This window comes from Cupressus sempervirens, chromosome 10, assembly GCF_028749045.1.
Source record: "Cupressus sempervirens isolate cs-2001-9-10 chromosome 10, ASM2874904v1, whole genome shotgun sequence".
NCBI lineage: Eukaryota > Viridiplantae > Streptophyta > Pinopsida > Cupressales > Cupressaceae > Cupressus > Cupressus sempervirens.
In genome coordinates, this window is record NC_143127.1 from 522,356,626 (window position 1) to 522,373,217 (window position 16,592).

General features: G+C 34.6%; 1 protein-coding gene across 1 annotated transcript in view; it reads left to right on the forward strand.

The window, feature by feature from the left end:
- The first annotated feature begins 9,407 nt into the window (after positions 1 to 9,407).
- The window catches only part of LCR (Galactose oxidase/kelch repeat superfamily protein), a 51,050-nt gene continuing 43,865 nt past the window's right edge, over positions 9,408 to 16,592 (forward strand). Inside the window, exon 1 of the mRNA XM_089803728.1 lies at positions 9,408 to 9,860. Within this exon, the coding sequence (XP_089659854.1) occupies positions 9,769 to 9,860 (92 nt within the window). The 5' untranslated portion in view covers positions 9,408 to 9,768. The remainder of the gene's footprint in view (positions 9,861 to 16,592) is intronic.

Sequence of the window (16,592 nt, forward strand, 5' to 3'; positions counted from 1 at the left end):
TCCACCATCTTCATCTTGATCTCCACCATCCATACATCTTTAAAAGGGAGAGAGCTTTCCCCCTCAATAGATCCATCTTTTGAACATTGTTATGCTGCAGGTTTTCTAACAGGTTTTATTTGGAGCTTTGTGGAGAACTTCTCTTCCTTGTCTACATTCTCTCATCCATGGCATTTTAGCTTAGATTCATGTTGCATGTTAGTTTAGCTTCTATTTTGCAATAATCTCTCACATAGCTTAATATTTGGATTGTAACACTCTCATTCATATTCTAGCATAGCTGCATTTGACATTCTCATTCTAGCTTAATCTTCATTTGCATTGCATCCTTGAGGAACTCCTTGGGACATTTGCATTCTTGCATCTTGTCTTTGGAACCTCCCATTGCATGGTTTACTAGCAAGAAGAGTATCTCTAAGGCTCATCTGAGAGCCCTTGAATTTGAAATACACTCTCTTGCACTCCGTGGATAGGGAGCTCTAAGCCGGCATCCAAACATTCCAAACTCATGGAATCGTTTGGATAGAAGGGTTTAGAGTGGGACACTTTCGAGTGTACAGTAGTAAAATAGTACATAGACGTTTAGGTTGGAATAGATTTATGAGAAAGGAATTTCATCAGACCAATTCATTATGCCTGGAAACTTTATCTCAACCTTATGTATTAAGAATTGCAGCTTTGGTCCTTAAGGCTCATACTCATTATTTTAAAATACGTATAAGTGTAGACTAAAAATTGAGGATCCATAACATTGTCCAAGTGGAAGAAATTTCTAAATAAGAGTTCAATTGAGTGTATCAAACATTTTGTGTTGTAGCAAAGAAGCACTCATGCATGATCAACAATCCATTTCTTTTCCTTACCTTTATAGATAAGATTCTTGATCTCATTATTTAGGTCAAATTCAGCCTTGCAAAATCATGGTCATAAAACTATTGTATGCAAACTTTGCTTTATATTTATTTACTTATAAGCCTTGAAAGTTATCTTTATTTATGTGCTTGAGACTTCAATATTATTTTATAGAATATAAATTTATAAATTTCATGACTAAAACAATCAATATCATTTTCTGTAGGTATTCACTTTCAATATCTTTTATTTATTTTTCTCATTTGAGCTAGGTTCTAGATATAATGGATAAAATATTAACCTTCAAATCCAAGAAGTGATATTTCAATTCAATTGTCCCATGATTATCTAGTATTGTTCATGTTGATTCTTTCCTTGAGGCACTGATATTACAAGTATAGTTTAGTGTTGATAGTTTATGACACACTCAATCAACATGAGTTCTAGTCTAGTTGAGAATTTGGTGAAGAACTTAATGTACTAGCTTCTCAAAGCTTATAATAATTCACCACGTGATTTTGTGACAAGCAAGAATTCAACACAAGAATAGTTAGATGATTTTTGTAGGCAAATGTTATTGTAGAGGATAGCTCCCAATATAAATATGTAATAAAAGATCAGGTATGATTATAGATGATGGAATAAAAAGCTAATCTTGCCACTAATCTCAAAGATCCTCATATGCTGAACTAGGGTAAAGAGATCTTTGTTTTCAGTAACAAAAAAGCTCAACTATATTATTCTTGATGATCTCATTCTTAAATAGGGTCAAATGCTTTTTCCATTTTCCATTTTTTCCCTTTTGCTTCCAAATTAAATAGGTTTGCTAATTCTTTGGAGGGAGGCTTCACTTGAACATTACACACATTATTTTAAGTTTGTATATTTTGTTTTAATTTTGATTACATATATGCTTTTAAAACACAAAATATTTTACATACATATAAGACCTATTGCTCATGCAATTTGGGATCTCATTTTGGTCAACCTTGTGGGAAGCTTAGCGTTTAAAGGACTTTAATGTTTTGGGTTCAATGTTCATGTTAGCCCTAACTAATAATGCTATGAATGTGCATGAAAGAGTCATATCACTTGATTTATTATCATTGACGTCAAATCTTAGTTGATTAGACATTATGATAATTCAATAGAGTGTCATATCATTTGACTAATGAAGAGGATTTGAAGAAAAGTGTGTTAATGAGTTAGAGTATTGATACGTATAGTATTCAATGAGCACTTGAACGAGTTGGACAATGATAATGCAATATTGGTTGGATTGTTTTACAATCATGTAACGCAATGAGCTACACAAGGTGCACCGAGCATCAAGAAGGATTATAGTATTCACTGAGTGACTACAGCTGTTGCCGAGCTATTGGCAAAGTAAAACTGAATTTTAGTGTTAACTAAGCAAGTCTAGTGTTAATCGAGTGATATATTTCCTGAGTGAAATATTATGTTCAATGAGTAATTGTTGGAAGAACAAGTTGAGGAAAATAGAATATGAGACCGACTTATGATGAAAATAAAGAATGTTTGAGATGTTCAAAGGCTAAAGTTAAAGTTTGTTACAAGATCAATGATTGCAAAAATATAATAAAGATCTGATGATGAAGATTGATTGAATCAAGATATGGATGAGCACAAAGTTTTATGAAAGTTCTATTTTCTAAGTGTCCAAATACATGAATATGAGATAAAGGAATTGCGTTTAAGAAACAATAATTGGAAGGATCCGAAAGCATGAAGATTACTATTTAAGGAGATGTTTGAGGAAGTTTTTGGCTATTGATTGAATGTTGAATGGATGCAAACTATTGAAGGAGAAGAACATAGCAAGGTGAACCAAGTAAAGTAGAATGAAGAGTAGATAAAAAAGTTAAGTGAGAAAATGAAAGAGTGAATCGACCAGTAAGATATTAGAAGAAGGAGACCAAGTAAGAACATATATTTGAACCACAAAGATAGTGCTATACTTAACAGATCATTTAACTATTACTTTTTAACCATTGTAGCAGATAAAATCTTGTAATCGATAAACCTAATAAGTCTGTAAAATCCTATATGGTAACATCGATTAGTGGTGTTTATAAGTCCTTTAGAGCATGTCTCTCTTTAGACATGATCAAGGAGTGAACAAGGTCTAGATGATCTTTTGGTTAAAATCCCCTAACTAGGTCACATTAATAATGTGTACATAAACCTTGAACAGGGTTGGCTCCTAGCAGAGCTCACTTCATAAGAGTGAAAATTTTGGGTTGTCCATCCCAGGTAGTTTTTCCCTTTATAGGGTTTCCACGTTAAAAATCTTGGTGTCAAATGTGTGAATGCTTTTGTATTGCAAGTTTTTTATTTTTTGATCGGTAAATGGCCAAGGGCCTTGATGAATTTTATTAATTAAAAGAAAAGATTACAATAGCTTAATTCCATTCAAACGGGCACTGGTAGGAAAGAACGGAAAAGAAAACCTCCAGTGTAGCCCGAGATAGATGTCCTATATTATTACATTTTAAAAGGGGCATACCTCGGTGAACTCATTTTAAAAAAAAATAGATTACAATCAAAATAGGGGCATACCCTTGGTGAATTACATTGTTTTAGTGTATTTTAACATAACTTTTGACAAATAATGCAAATTTATTTGTCAATCCACCTGCTAGCCGACCGATCTTCCTAACTGAGAGATTCCTTCTTTTAATCTTATCACTTGAAGAGGTTAGTTAATCATATTGAGAAAATAAACCATCCAACCATGGACTTTGGAGAGATTATGATTAATAATTTAAGAGCTAGTTGTTAATATTCATAAAAATAATTCAAAACAGGAGAATAATCCTTAATTATTTTAATGAAGAATGCCATCAAAATAAATACTAAGATCCTACTACATGGCTAAACCAAAAGAATTTAGAAGAACACATAGTAAATTATAACCTTTGATTATAAATCCTACTCTCTATAAAGCCTAAACTAAAGATATCGGCCGCGGAGTCATAAAATATCAACATGACAAAATCCTCCATATATGATTAACTAAGAAAGCCACTCGATGAAGCATCTATGCAACAACCAGAGGGTGTTAGAGCAAATAATCGCCATAAAACATGAAGCCATCAAAACCCTGGAGAAGCATAGATCAATCTTAGACAATTTACTGGTCTACTGACGCTCTTAGAGATGGAGATAATAAGAAACCGCTCAAATCAATTAAAAATTTTGTTGAATTTTTATTGAAACAAGACAAAGAATAGGCTTCCCGCATCATCAGATTAACATAATAGAACGCTAGTCAATATGAAATTTATTATTAAAAAGGGGGAGACTAGAATTTAGCACGCTAGAGTACTATTAAACAAACATATATAGCCTAGTTTCAACCTGTAGGAGAGGCCACATATATCCTGAGAATTAAAAAAAAATCCAAAAACGAATTCCTGAATAAATCTAAAGCTATCTTTAACTAAGCATGGAAAGCAAACTAGTTGAGAGATAGAGCTAGTCTTAGGAAGCCAAACAAACCCAAATTTGATTGTTCATTAAACCCCATAGTTGATCCTGACAATCAACTAAAAATGAGAATGTGAGAAAATGCCCAGTCAAAATAGCATCCACTGGAGATAAAACCATTCTAAGTGGAAATGCAAGGCAACCTTGGCAATCCCAAGCCGCACCATGGCATAAATGAATCCACATTAAGGAGACTAAATATACCCTTCTTTAATTCAAATACAAATTAAAATTGAGCTTAAATTTGAACGAGAAGTAAACATAGATCCGGGCCATATTAAGAAACCCTACTTAAGATTAATGCATCTGTTCAAAGATATTAAACCATTGCTAATTTAGCTAAAAATTTGGAAACCTTATAAACATCCAAAATTAAACAGTGACCATAGAGGAAAAAGCAGAGAATAAACCCAAAAATAGAGTACTAAATATATAATTTTATTCACATATTAAAGAGAGTCTTAGGGTTTTAGACGTATGAAACAAGACCTATATACAAAAGATCTTAAACATAGAAAACTATGGAGACGCTTATGAGCTTAGGAAATTACAATACCAAAATCTATGATGCATTACTAATTGACCCAAAATACTAACCCTAAATAGAAAAAACCATCAATCATGCCAAGCCCCTTCCTCGCTTCTAGTAAACCATGATCACTTCTAGGCTATCATTAGGCTGTTCCACATAGTAGTTAGGAGGAAACTCAAAATCCACCTTGGCTTTGTTGGTTTTCTCTGCATTTAGAGTGCAAAAGTCGAGGTCGTCAAGGTTATCGAATGTCACGCCTGGCTGGATATAAGCATTGAAGATGTGAAGATAGTTGATAAGCCATTCCTTGCTTTCATCGGCAATTATCCCTCACCATCGAAGAAGAAAATGGAGGCTGGCCTCCATTTTAGGCCACTCAGGGTAGAATGCTAGGCCGTCATGAATTACCAAGGAAGGGCAACGATAATTGGTTTCCAAATTTGGATGACCCACGACCAGCTTCATGTATTTTTCTAGTAGTGGATTCTGAATTTTCCATCGATACTATGCACCACTTGTTCTAGACCCTTGCGCTAGGTCAGAAAAAAAAAAGATCCGGACACAATCTAATAATATCTCCCTCCTCCACTTTGGCTCGGACCAAGCAACCAATGAAGACCTAATGATATCACTATTGGTCCACCAAGTAACTGGTAATCTAATACTCCTTCCCCTAAAGCTTGGCTAATTACAATTTGGGAAATACCATCCACAGGGTAAAGGATTCTATTCCACCTCTCAGGTTTTACTGAGCCACAGAATGCCATGGTTCGACTTTCAAAGGTATGAAACAAGTAAATGTTCGAATCCATGCTTAGCGGGAGGGTGGAAAATGAAGAGAGCTAAAAATGACGCCCAGAAATAGGAGCTAGAATCATCTAGATGTAATAAGAAGTACTACTGGCGTGACGTCATCTGGGGGAAACCATGAGATGTCACTTAATTACAGAAAACCATGTCATGAGTGAATCCCTAAAACGGGTCATAATTACTTGACACTCAGAAAGGCCTAAAATGCTAAGACCATTACCTAATGATGATACTAAAGGGAGAATAGAACATGATTAAAATATACTAAGAAGAGAGTACTACCAAAGCTAGCCAAGTTTAGATAAAGACTATAGAGGGATAAGAACATAAACATAGCGTACTAATAAATAATAGTAAATACGCATACTAAGAGATAGATATACTAGTATAATTATATAGTCTAGTTAATTAAAGCGAGAAGATACAAACCATAGGATAAAAATAATACTATAGAGTCTAAGCACAAGAGAAATTAAATAGACTGAGATGCACCTTCATTGAATAGCAAGGAGTTGACTCCATCCACCTCGAAATTTGCTAATTGGTCTGTTGTTTGATTGCCTTCCTTATAGATGTGGCAGATCCTGTAATCTTCAAACTTGTCAATTAAGACAAGGACCTCCTCCAATTGAGAATTGAGAACCCAATTAGAAGTAGAACATTTTTTGATAACATTTAAGACAATTTGGGAGTCTCCTTCAAAGATGACTTTGTTTAAATTAAGCATGAGACATAGTTGAAGACCATGATAAAGAGCTTAAGCTCTGCTAGGTTGTTAGAAGTAGGTTTGATCGACATAGCTTTTTTTCTATCCAACACCTAGCTTCATCATTAATGATACATCCGATGCTAGCTATACTAGGATTACCACAAGCAGCTTCGTCAAAATTTAATTTGACCCAACTAGTTGGCGATGGCTCCCATCTGCAATTTTCCCTAGCCTCTTTACTCTTCTTCATGTAAAATAGGGGAGGATTGATCAAATTTGACCAATGCTTCTTCATTTTCCCATCCCAACTCCAGAAGGATCCTTCCTCTAACTGAATATTCCTAAGGTAAGAGTTAGAGGTTTCCACAATACTGGCTTCTATTTTGGTAATTAGTTCTTCAAGTTTGAATTCCAAATTGTGAAAAATGTGACTGTCCCTTTTCTTCCAAATTTCCCACATCATGATCGATAAAGAGATATTCCAAAGCTTGCTATAAACACCCTTAACCAAAGTCATGGGCCAACCGTTAAGAAGGTCAAATAGAGACTTTGGGAAAGGGGTAGACCAACCTAGCATGTGCTTGAACCATTCCCAACAATATTGGGAAAAGGGGCAATTAAATAGAATGTGATCTGCATCTTCGAAGTTTTGCTTATAGAGTACACATCTAGATGGCCCCTATATACTGAATTTTTATAGCCTATCCATAGTTAGGATCCTATTTTGGGTAGCTAACCATAGAAAGAAATCGGCTTTTGGAAGGCAAGACAGATCCCAACAAAGCTTTAGTGGAATATCCACTGATTCTGAATCTTGAGAATCTAAAATAACCCTATAACCATCTTTAACATTATAGTTACTATCCTTAGATGTTGCCCAAATTAATATACAACACTTTTCTCTATCTGCTTAAGTTTTCTTTCTCTAAGAAATTTTTTGAAAACATTAACTGACTCAACATCTAGGCCTAGACCATCTAGAGATTTCCACATCCATTTGGGAATCCCATCTATATACTCCAGAGTCTTATAATCCCTAACTTTGTTACCCCATAAGTTGCTTTTGTGTTGCAAGTTGATTTTTATGTTATTTACATATTCCTGCAACTCGGTAAAAGCTAAGTAAATGATAAGTTTTATTATTGATACTTGACAATGCGAAGAACAACAAGTTGATAGTTTGAAGTAATTAGTTTGAAAGAGCTGATTGCAAAGTTGAATGAGATCACCGAGTTATTGTTATCAATGTTTATGAAGTTTTAATTAGTATTAAAGTGTTAGAAGGGCATGTAGGATAACTGGACATAACTGATTCACCCCTCTCGACCTCTTAGTTATCTAATAGTTCATTGTTGTTTCCTTTAAGATTACAATTGAATAATTTATTTAAAAAGAATTTTGAAACATTTCACTATTATCAAAAAATGCCATTTATGTTACAAACGTTACATATTTGTTAGGAAAACAATGGTCTTAATGGCTTCTCCTTTAAAAACCTCATTTTTTCCACTTTGCAAAAATGAAAAAATAAAACATTACAACTATTCCATCGCCACACATTTTCATAGCCACATCAAAGAAGCTCACAAATAAATAAACGCATTCATAAAAAAATCTAACCAACAAATCCTTCACTTCATGCACTGTAAAATAAATGAAAAAAATGTTGCTTCCAAATGTTTTGGAGAATACCTTCTTTTCCTATATTTTTGGAGATTATTAAATGATTCAAATTTTTAGAGAGCATCGTCACTATAAATAGGACATTTCAATGGTAAAAAGTGGAATGAAATTTCAAATTAAATTTTAAAATATTTTGTTTCGTTGAGTCAAATAGTTGAGCATAGATACGAGGCCATTGCATTTATAGGGTAGATGCCATAGGGTAAATATGTGTTTCTTAGGAGGTAGAAAAGACGATGGAACAATCTTCACCATCTTCTGATGAATACCCCACAATGTATAATACACAGTTGATGTTATTCAAGTTGCTCGAGTAGTCTTGGTTGTATATCCTTAGCTTTGACCAAGAACCACACAGATGTTTGAGTCACTCAAGTAGACTTGGTCGTATATCCCTTGTTTCGACTCAAACTACAGTCACTTGAGCATTTTTGGTTGTATATTTCTTGTTTCAACTTAGAACCATACAATTATTCAATTCATTAGAGCAATCTTGGTTGGATTTAGGAACAATCTAGTAACAATTGAACCAAAAGTGCCTGATTTACTCTCCTTCATCAAAAGAGCAATAGTTCCTTTAGTACTTTTACCACTTTCTCAAGGTGTATCACATCTTTACAAATTCTACATCTCTATGCTAATGCATTGGAGGTTGCTGAGGAATCATTTGTTTCTCAAAGTGTTGAATTGGATGAGCATATCATTGTGTCAAAATTCCTAGGTGTTTAAATATTGAATATATGAGTATATGTGGCGGGATATAACACTCCAAAAGACTTCACTCTTGGAATTAAAGGGAAAAGAGTTACTCAAGGGTGGACAATTTGAAGAGTTCTTGTAGACTTGTATTAGTATAAGAAGAGTTTTGTTAGATACAAAACATTCATATAACCCTCATTTTAACTCAAAGCTGGCTGCACACATACTTTTGCCATGAGAAAATTTTTTTGTATACCTTTTCTTCACAACACAAATATATCTTCCTTAGATCATGATACACCTAGTATACTTTTAGACTTAAATAAAAGTTATTCAATACGAAAAAAAAACCTCTAAAATAACTACTTAACTTAAAAAAAAATAGAAATATTATTTATACACCAATTATTTGAAAAAACACAAAACAAAAACAAAAACAACATTAATAATAATAATAATAATAATATTTAGAAGAAATCACATGTAGATTTAAAATTGATCTTCTTTTTCAATGTTGGGGGTACTTAATGATTTTAATGATGGCATCCGCTTTTCCCCCACCTGACCCCATCCCATCCTCCTTTACTTTCCCTTGTTAATCATTCAATTCTTGCCCTCCACGATGTGGTGGTGTTGATTACTATCAAAAGAAAAATAGAATGCTACTCCCTCTCCCATCTTTCTTTGGGATTCTCCCAAATTTAAGCCGCTTCTAAAGAATGTGAAGGTATTAGATTAACATCAAAGTGGAGTTTGCTCTTCACCATCCCATCCACTTGGCCGTTTCGATCCCATTAGCAAAGCTCTTGGCGTATACGGTATACGAGGAGGCGAGAGGGGGCCTTTTCTGCGTTGTTAACAGGAGGATGAGAATGATTAGCCTGGAACCCCTGCCTCTCTGCCCTCAATATTCATGAATTTATAAAATGTAGGGTGTAGTGCAACAAAGATGAAATAGGAACACGGCATAAGCATGGAGAGCGTTGCCATACTCAGGCAGCTCCTTGGACAACTGCACGAGCTCTGGGATGTCTATGGTTCCGCCTCTGCCCCTCACAACCACAGGTAGATCTCCATTCTTCCTTCTTCACCTTTGCCAAACACCTCCTAGGTTTCCGGGAGGGGACCACTGCCTACTTTTATCATGCATAGATGAATTTTAAGGAAAATGACTTCTTCCTGAAAGGCAGCATTTTCTGGACAAGATCAGGTGATTTTGAGTTAGGAAACAACTTGTCTTCATAGTAACAGAGGGCATGTGGTTTTCTATTTGAACTTTTAAGATGTCTCAGACAACAAGCAATGTGTCGGCTGTTCAAGCTCTGGAGTCGGTGTACTGTAGTTTTGCTTTTGTGTAAAAACAATCCGATGTGGCATATGATAATTTGTTGGACGGTCGGCATGTTATTTGTTATTTGGGGCATCTAAAGCTCCTATGAACAACCAATATGCTGGCATATATTTTTGACCTGATGGAGCTTGGTGTAAGTTTGGTTAAAAGTTCCAGTTCAATCAAAAGAAAGCTTGTAACAAGTAACAGCGTTTCAAACTTTATTTGATTCATTTCAAGTCGATGCTGGAATATACTAATCTGTACTTAATAGTTGAAGTTATCGAACAAGCCTTTTTTTCATTCAGACGACGGGGAATTCATGGTCTGCTTGACGAGTTTGTGTTGAACTATGTGTGTTTTACTCTTCTGATCGAATGGTGGATTGATTACTTGGACGCCATCTCATTCACCACTTCTAACCGCTATCGATAATTACCGACAAATGCATTTACTAGTTGAGATTAAGACACTATGCTATGTAGCTAAGCTTGTAATTCGGCTATTAAGTTTGATAATTTCTTAACCTCAAAGATCTTCGTATTCCCTGAAACCAAAGAAATATTTAACCGGACATTATTGATCCAATACTCCAATAAATATAATTAGATTGATGTTCATCAATGGTTTATATTTTCACAGGTTTAATTTGCGTTCTAAACTAGTTTTAACTGGAGATTGCGGTGACAAAAAAAGTGCAGCGTATGACATTTCATTGCTGGTGCTGTGTTATCCTCAAGATTAGAATAACCTAGTGACCATGATAAGAGTGCGAAGCACAGTAAGTGCATAAATCCTTACAAAGCAAGCTCTATAAATGTTAAAAACTAGGCTAATAATTGTATTAGCAATGCACTCTTAAATAGAGTTTATAGATGCTATAATAGCATGAACTAAAGTAAACACTAAAAACTCCTTGGTCCTAAAATAGGATTTACTATAAAATAAAAATAATAATAAGATTAAAATATAAAAATAAACAAATGAATAATAATACTTTATAATATGATATAACTACAAGAGAGTTTATCAGTGAAGCCCGGAAACTCACACACACCCTTCCCCCCCCCCCCCCACCTCCAAAAAAAAAAACCAACTACTACTTGAAGTACCCGTCCCCGCATTGGGTACTTGGAGTACTGGAATATCCCCACTGCCATTCAGCAACCATGTTGTCACCGGGACGGGTACTTGAATACCCCTTTTCGAATTTTTATTTTTTAATGATACTATTGGGTATGTACTATGTTACTATGTTGAATGTTCAATTGTTCTGGTTCGTGTTGCAATTTCGCTATGTTCAAGTATTTCAATTTGGTATGTCATATTGAAACATCATTTCATAACTAGCATTTCAAGTTCTATTTGTAGAGTATACAACAGCCCTGCGTGCCCTGGCCCACCCCCCACCATACACCCACCATCCTGAAATGGAGGCCTTTTGTCCCCCCATCGTGGGAACTTGTCCCAGCATCCCAGCTTCCTCATGTACCGCAGCGCCGGTGTTACAATGGAGTTTATTGATTTCAGAAATAAGATACAAATTATCCATAATATTGTAATCATGAACTCAGGCCCTATCATTATCACTTACGGTAAATGATGAACGTAGGTTGTCTCCATATGTTGCTGATGTCCTTGACAACTGTTAACTCGAGATTACCGTGTATTGGCAGAAGCTGGGTACGTCTATCTACAGATACACAAACTCATCAAATCAATAATTGAAGAGTCTCTATGTTTGATAATATAAAACATGGAGCACACCTTCAATCTAAAGACCTCCTTGCAGCTGTGAGGATTGGTTACCATATGGCATGGCAAATCCTTTAGAGAAATTGTTATTTATGGATGGTAAATTCATAAGCAGCAATAATCTTTATTCACAGCATATTGCAACTTCAGAGACAAATCAATCACTCAGCTTCGGAAATGATTAGTGGAGTGTGTCAGCATGTAAATTCAGTTGTTAGCAATTATTGATAACATAGTCGATCACTTTTAATCTACAAAGTATCTACAGCAGGGTGACTATAAGTTCATGATACCCAATACCATGGGATAATGATGGAGTGAGTCCATCGAGCAACATATGTCAGTGGTCATGGTAGCTTTCAATTGGTGATAAGCCTACGTGATACAAGATCATAAGTAAAGGAAACACTTATGAATTAAGTCCTACAGATATAAGTGTAGCAATCAAGGCGTGGCAGGATAAGGAGTAAGAACGATGATATAAAGAATATGATAATTTCTGAGGATGTCAGAGACTTCTCATCAAACACTGAGTAATAAGTAACAATATTCTAGTCACTGTTTGTTATGAGAAGAATATCAACAGTAGTGATTATCATAAAAGCAGCAATTAAACATAAATTAAATAATATGTTAACTGATGTAAACGAAGAGTATTTTCTTGAAAGGAAGTGCCTTATATACCCAATGGGTGTGATTCAATACATACCAGATAACTTTTCATATGGAGTGGGATGTCCTTAGGAGATTGGAAGATATACATACATACAATATTGAGAATCAATTCCTTTCTCAGGGCATCATGGAAGAATAGGAGAACATAAAATATATCTGTTACTTTTCACAATGACGAGATAAGAAAGAAAATGAATCTTCAACTATTCTGGCAAGCATTGTGGGACAGCAGATTATGCTGTAACATATCTAGAATTAGATATTGATTCATATAATATAATATCTGATTGATTTTAGGAATTGTTGAAGTTTGTAGCTGCGATATAGATCTTTATCTTTGATAGAAATATGTTTGTTATGACCGTTATAGTCATCTTCAGCTGAAAGAGATATTTGTGATTATATTGAAGTTTATATTATGCAAAATGACATGTGTCATATGTCATGCGAAGAGGCATGTGTATGGAAATGTAAAGTGTTAAATATAAGGAAATATGAAGGATCTTATTTTTGGGACTCAAAGAGACCTTTGTGTGATAGGTGAAGAGTCTTGTGCAATCTATTTATATGATTGCTTGGTATTTTGTAAATCAATCAAGTGGAAAGCCATGCACTTGAATATTTTATGATCAATAGAAGACATTTTTGTTGGTGTGGCTGGGTTTTTCTATTCCAGTGGAAGGGTTTTCCCAGGATAAATGTTTTGAGTATTGTTTATGCTCTTTTATGGTTGTTTATCTCTATTTCTATGCTAAAACTTTAACATGGTATCATAACCAAGTTAACAACAATATAAGAGATAGCTTTTGGATATTAGATCTTCAAAGCTGTTTTTATTGTTTGTGAGTCTCTCTGTTGGTGACGTTTTCCTAAGCTGAAGTTTTTTTTCGCTTGATTCCTTATGATAATATGTTCTTCATTCTTTGTCGTCTGCCAAAAGTTTTTTTTATTTGGGCGTTGTTCCCTTTTCTCAATTTGGTTCCTCTGTATTTATCTGGCATCTATGTCATAACATCATTATGTTTCTCCTAGCATTCTGGATATTTCGGCCGTTTCTCCCTTCACGTTATAGATTGACAGTGTAAATTTGAAGCTCATCAATTCCCTTTATGCATCATTTGTTTTTGGATTCTTGGCATCGATTCTATGATTCCATTATTGCCATGTTATCTTGTATGCTTTGTTTCTATTAGTTCCTTTTCTATTCCATCTTTTGTTCGTTCTTGCCGCTTCCTTGAGACCATGCATCCAATCTTTGTATCGTTGGGAGTCTATTGGTGTCTCAGTTGATTCATCCTCAATCATCTTGCTTGCCGGTTTTCATATTAAAGTCAACAAGACTCCTTTGGAGGCGACCATTCATTTTTCACGGTTGTGTATTTCTTGTAACTTTTGATGGCATTGTATTGTATGTCTTGTATCATTTGACAGTTTTCATATACTCGTTTATCGGAAGTCTCCAGTTGTTGCCGGAAACAGTTTCAATGCCATGGGAATAAGAAGATGAATTGGCTTGTTTTATTGCTATTGTCTATTCTTGCATTTTGACAATCTTATTTCATTCATCATGGGTTGCTTATCTATTTGTGACCGTAGAGTCTCATATGACGTGACTGCTGGGTCAATATTTCTTATATGGCGTCATGATCCCATTACAACAACCTTTCTTGGCTTTCGTCTTTTTTTTGGTAGGTGCTTTCCTTTTTTGCTCATGTCTCTTGTAGCATGCAGTGAATTATGGAGTAACAAAAGTACATTTATTGTAGCTATATTACTTGTGAGATTGGTCAAGTTGTTTATTGAAGGGTTTAAACTAGTATCGGTTGCATCATAATAGTTCTAGTTTTATTTATTCATTTTAAAATCTGATTTGTTCTAGAATCTAAAAAAAAACTTCTCAAAAATCAAGATTTGTTTTAGTCATGCCAAAAGTATATGTGGGTGGTTTGGTTTATCACACCACTGAAGAGGAGCTGGTATATGAGTTTCATGCCTTCAGAGTTCTTCAAAGGCGTGACAAAGAGGAGGAGGCAACAATCAAGTTTGTTTGTCTATTCTATAGATGTCTTTTATTTAAATATGAAAGTTCAATATTTCTAGGCAATAAACAATGTTATTGTGTTTCTATATATATATGAGCATCAGAATCACTTTTGTGTATAGAGATCTATATGAATGGTGAAAGAAGTATGTATGGACATATCTTGAGATGCTAACTAATGATTTTAGTAGAGATGACTACAACTATTGAATGTCACCAACATGGAGATAAGTTTGAATTTTGACAGGAATTAATACGTTTTTAGTATTAACATTTATAAAGTGAATGCAGGATGCAACGACAATGATCCTTAGGGGAAAGGCTTCATTAGCTACACTGTGTGTGTGTAGAATTTTATTCAAATAATGGACTAGCATCAGCATAAACAACATTAGTATCAATAATAAAGGGCTTCGGTATGTTATGTGAGGTTATTCTAGGAGATCTCATTTTCTCCATGGTAACACATTTTGTTCATATAAATGCTGGGCTGCATATTTTATGTATTCGTGTTGAGATCAGATTTCAAAAGGATAAATATTCTATGTTTTATGTATCTAACTGAAAAGAGAGTATATCTTTCCTTTGATCTCTATGATTAGTGAATCTTATGAGTAGTTATAAATTTCTTTTGGCTGCAGGGTGTAGTGGGATAATGATAGATTTTGCAACATTATTTGCAATCTTGGTGGCACATCATCTTCATTAAAAGAGGAAGATCATGTTTAAAGAAAGACTATTCAGCTTCAGAGGGAGGTTACATGATGGAGTGAGATGTCCAACCCCTTGCAAGCTTAAGATTATTTAGCTTCAAAGGGAGGTTACATGATGGAGTGAGATGTCCAAACCCTTGCAAGTTTATGCAATAGTCAACCATATTATTGTAATGATTAAAGATGTCCCTACCAAGAGGGAGTCTCTATTATTAAAGATGGTCCTACTGAGAGGGAGTCTCGACTATTAAAGATGTCCCCGTTGAGAGGGAGTCTCTGTTAAGAGAAAATCTCAGTGACCAATGCATTCTTCTTTGGGAGAAGTTTGAGGTGAAAACCCTCATTCCACTCTCTACGAGTGGGTATGGTGGACCACCTTCTGCGAGTAGGCATGGTGGAGATGGATTTTTCTTTGGGAGAAGTTTGAGGTGAAAGTCCTAGTTCCACCCTCTGCGAGTAGGTACGATGGACCACCCTCTATGAGTAGGCATGTTGGAAATTCTCTTTGAGAAGTTTTGAGATAAAAGTCTTCGTTCTGCCCTTTGCAAGCAAGCATGGCAAAAGTCATATATGTGATTCCATTCTATGTGCTTATGATGGATTATGTTATTCTAAGATAACATATGTGAATCTATCATCTTTGGTTGCAGCTATGTGTGCATCCTTGACTAAAGATCTCTCTCTTGCTAAGAGGGAGTGTGAAGTTTGTAGCCGCTATAGAGATCTTTATTTTTGATAGAAATATGTTTGTTATGACCAGTATGGTCTTTTTCAACTGAAAGAGGTATTTGTGGTTATATTGAAGTTTATATTATGCAAAAAAACATGTGTCATATGTCTTGCGAAGAGGCATGTGTATGGAAATGTAAAGTGTTAAATATAAGGAAATATGAAGGATCTTATTTTTGGGACTCAAAGAGACTTTCGTGTGATAGGTGAATAGTCTTATGCAATCTATTTTTATGATTGCTTGGTATATTGTAAATCAATCAAGTGGAAAGCCATGTACTTGAATATTTTATGACCAATAGAAGACATCTTTGTTGGTGTGGCTGGGTTTTCCCTTTCCAGTAGAAGGGTTTTCCCAGGATAAACGTTTTGAGTGTTTTGTGTATTGTTTATCTCTATTTTTGGGCTAAAACTTAAACAGGAATAAGAGGCCAATAAATACATCTTATATTTATTTATCTGATAATAATAATGAAATTGAAACTAAATAACTGTTATATTTTATATATGTATTTATATATATTTGTAATACATAAGATAATAATATATATCTT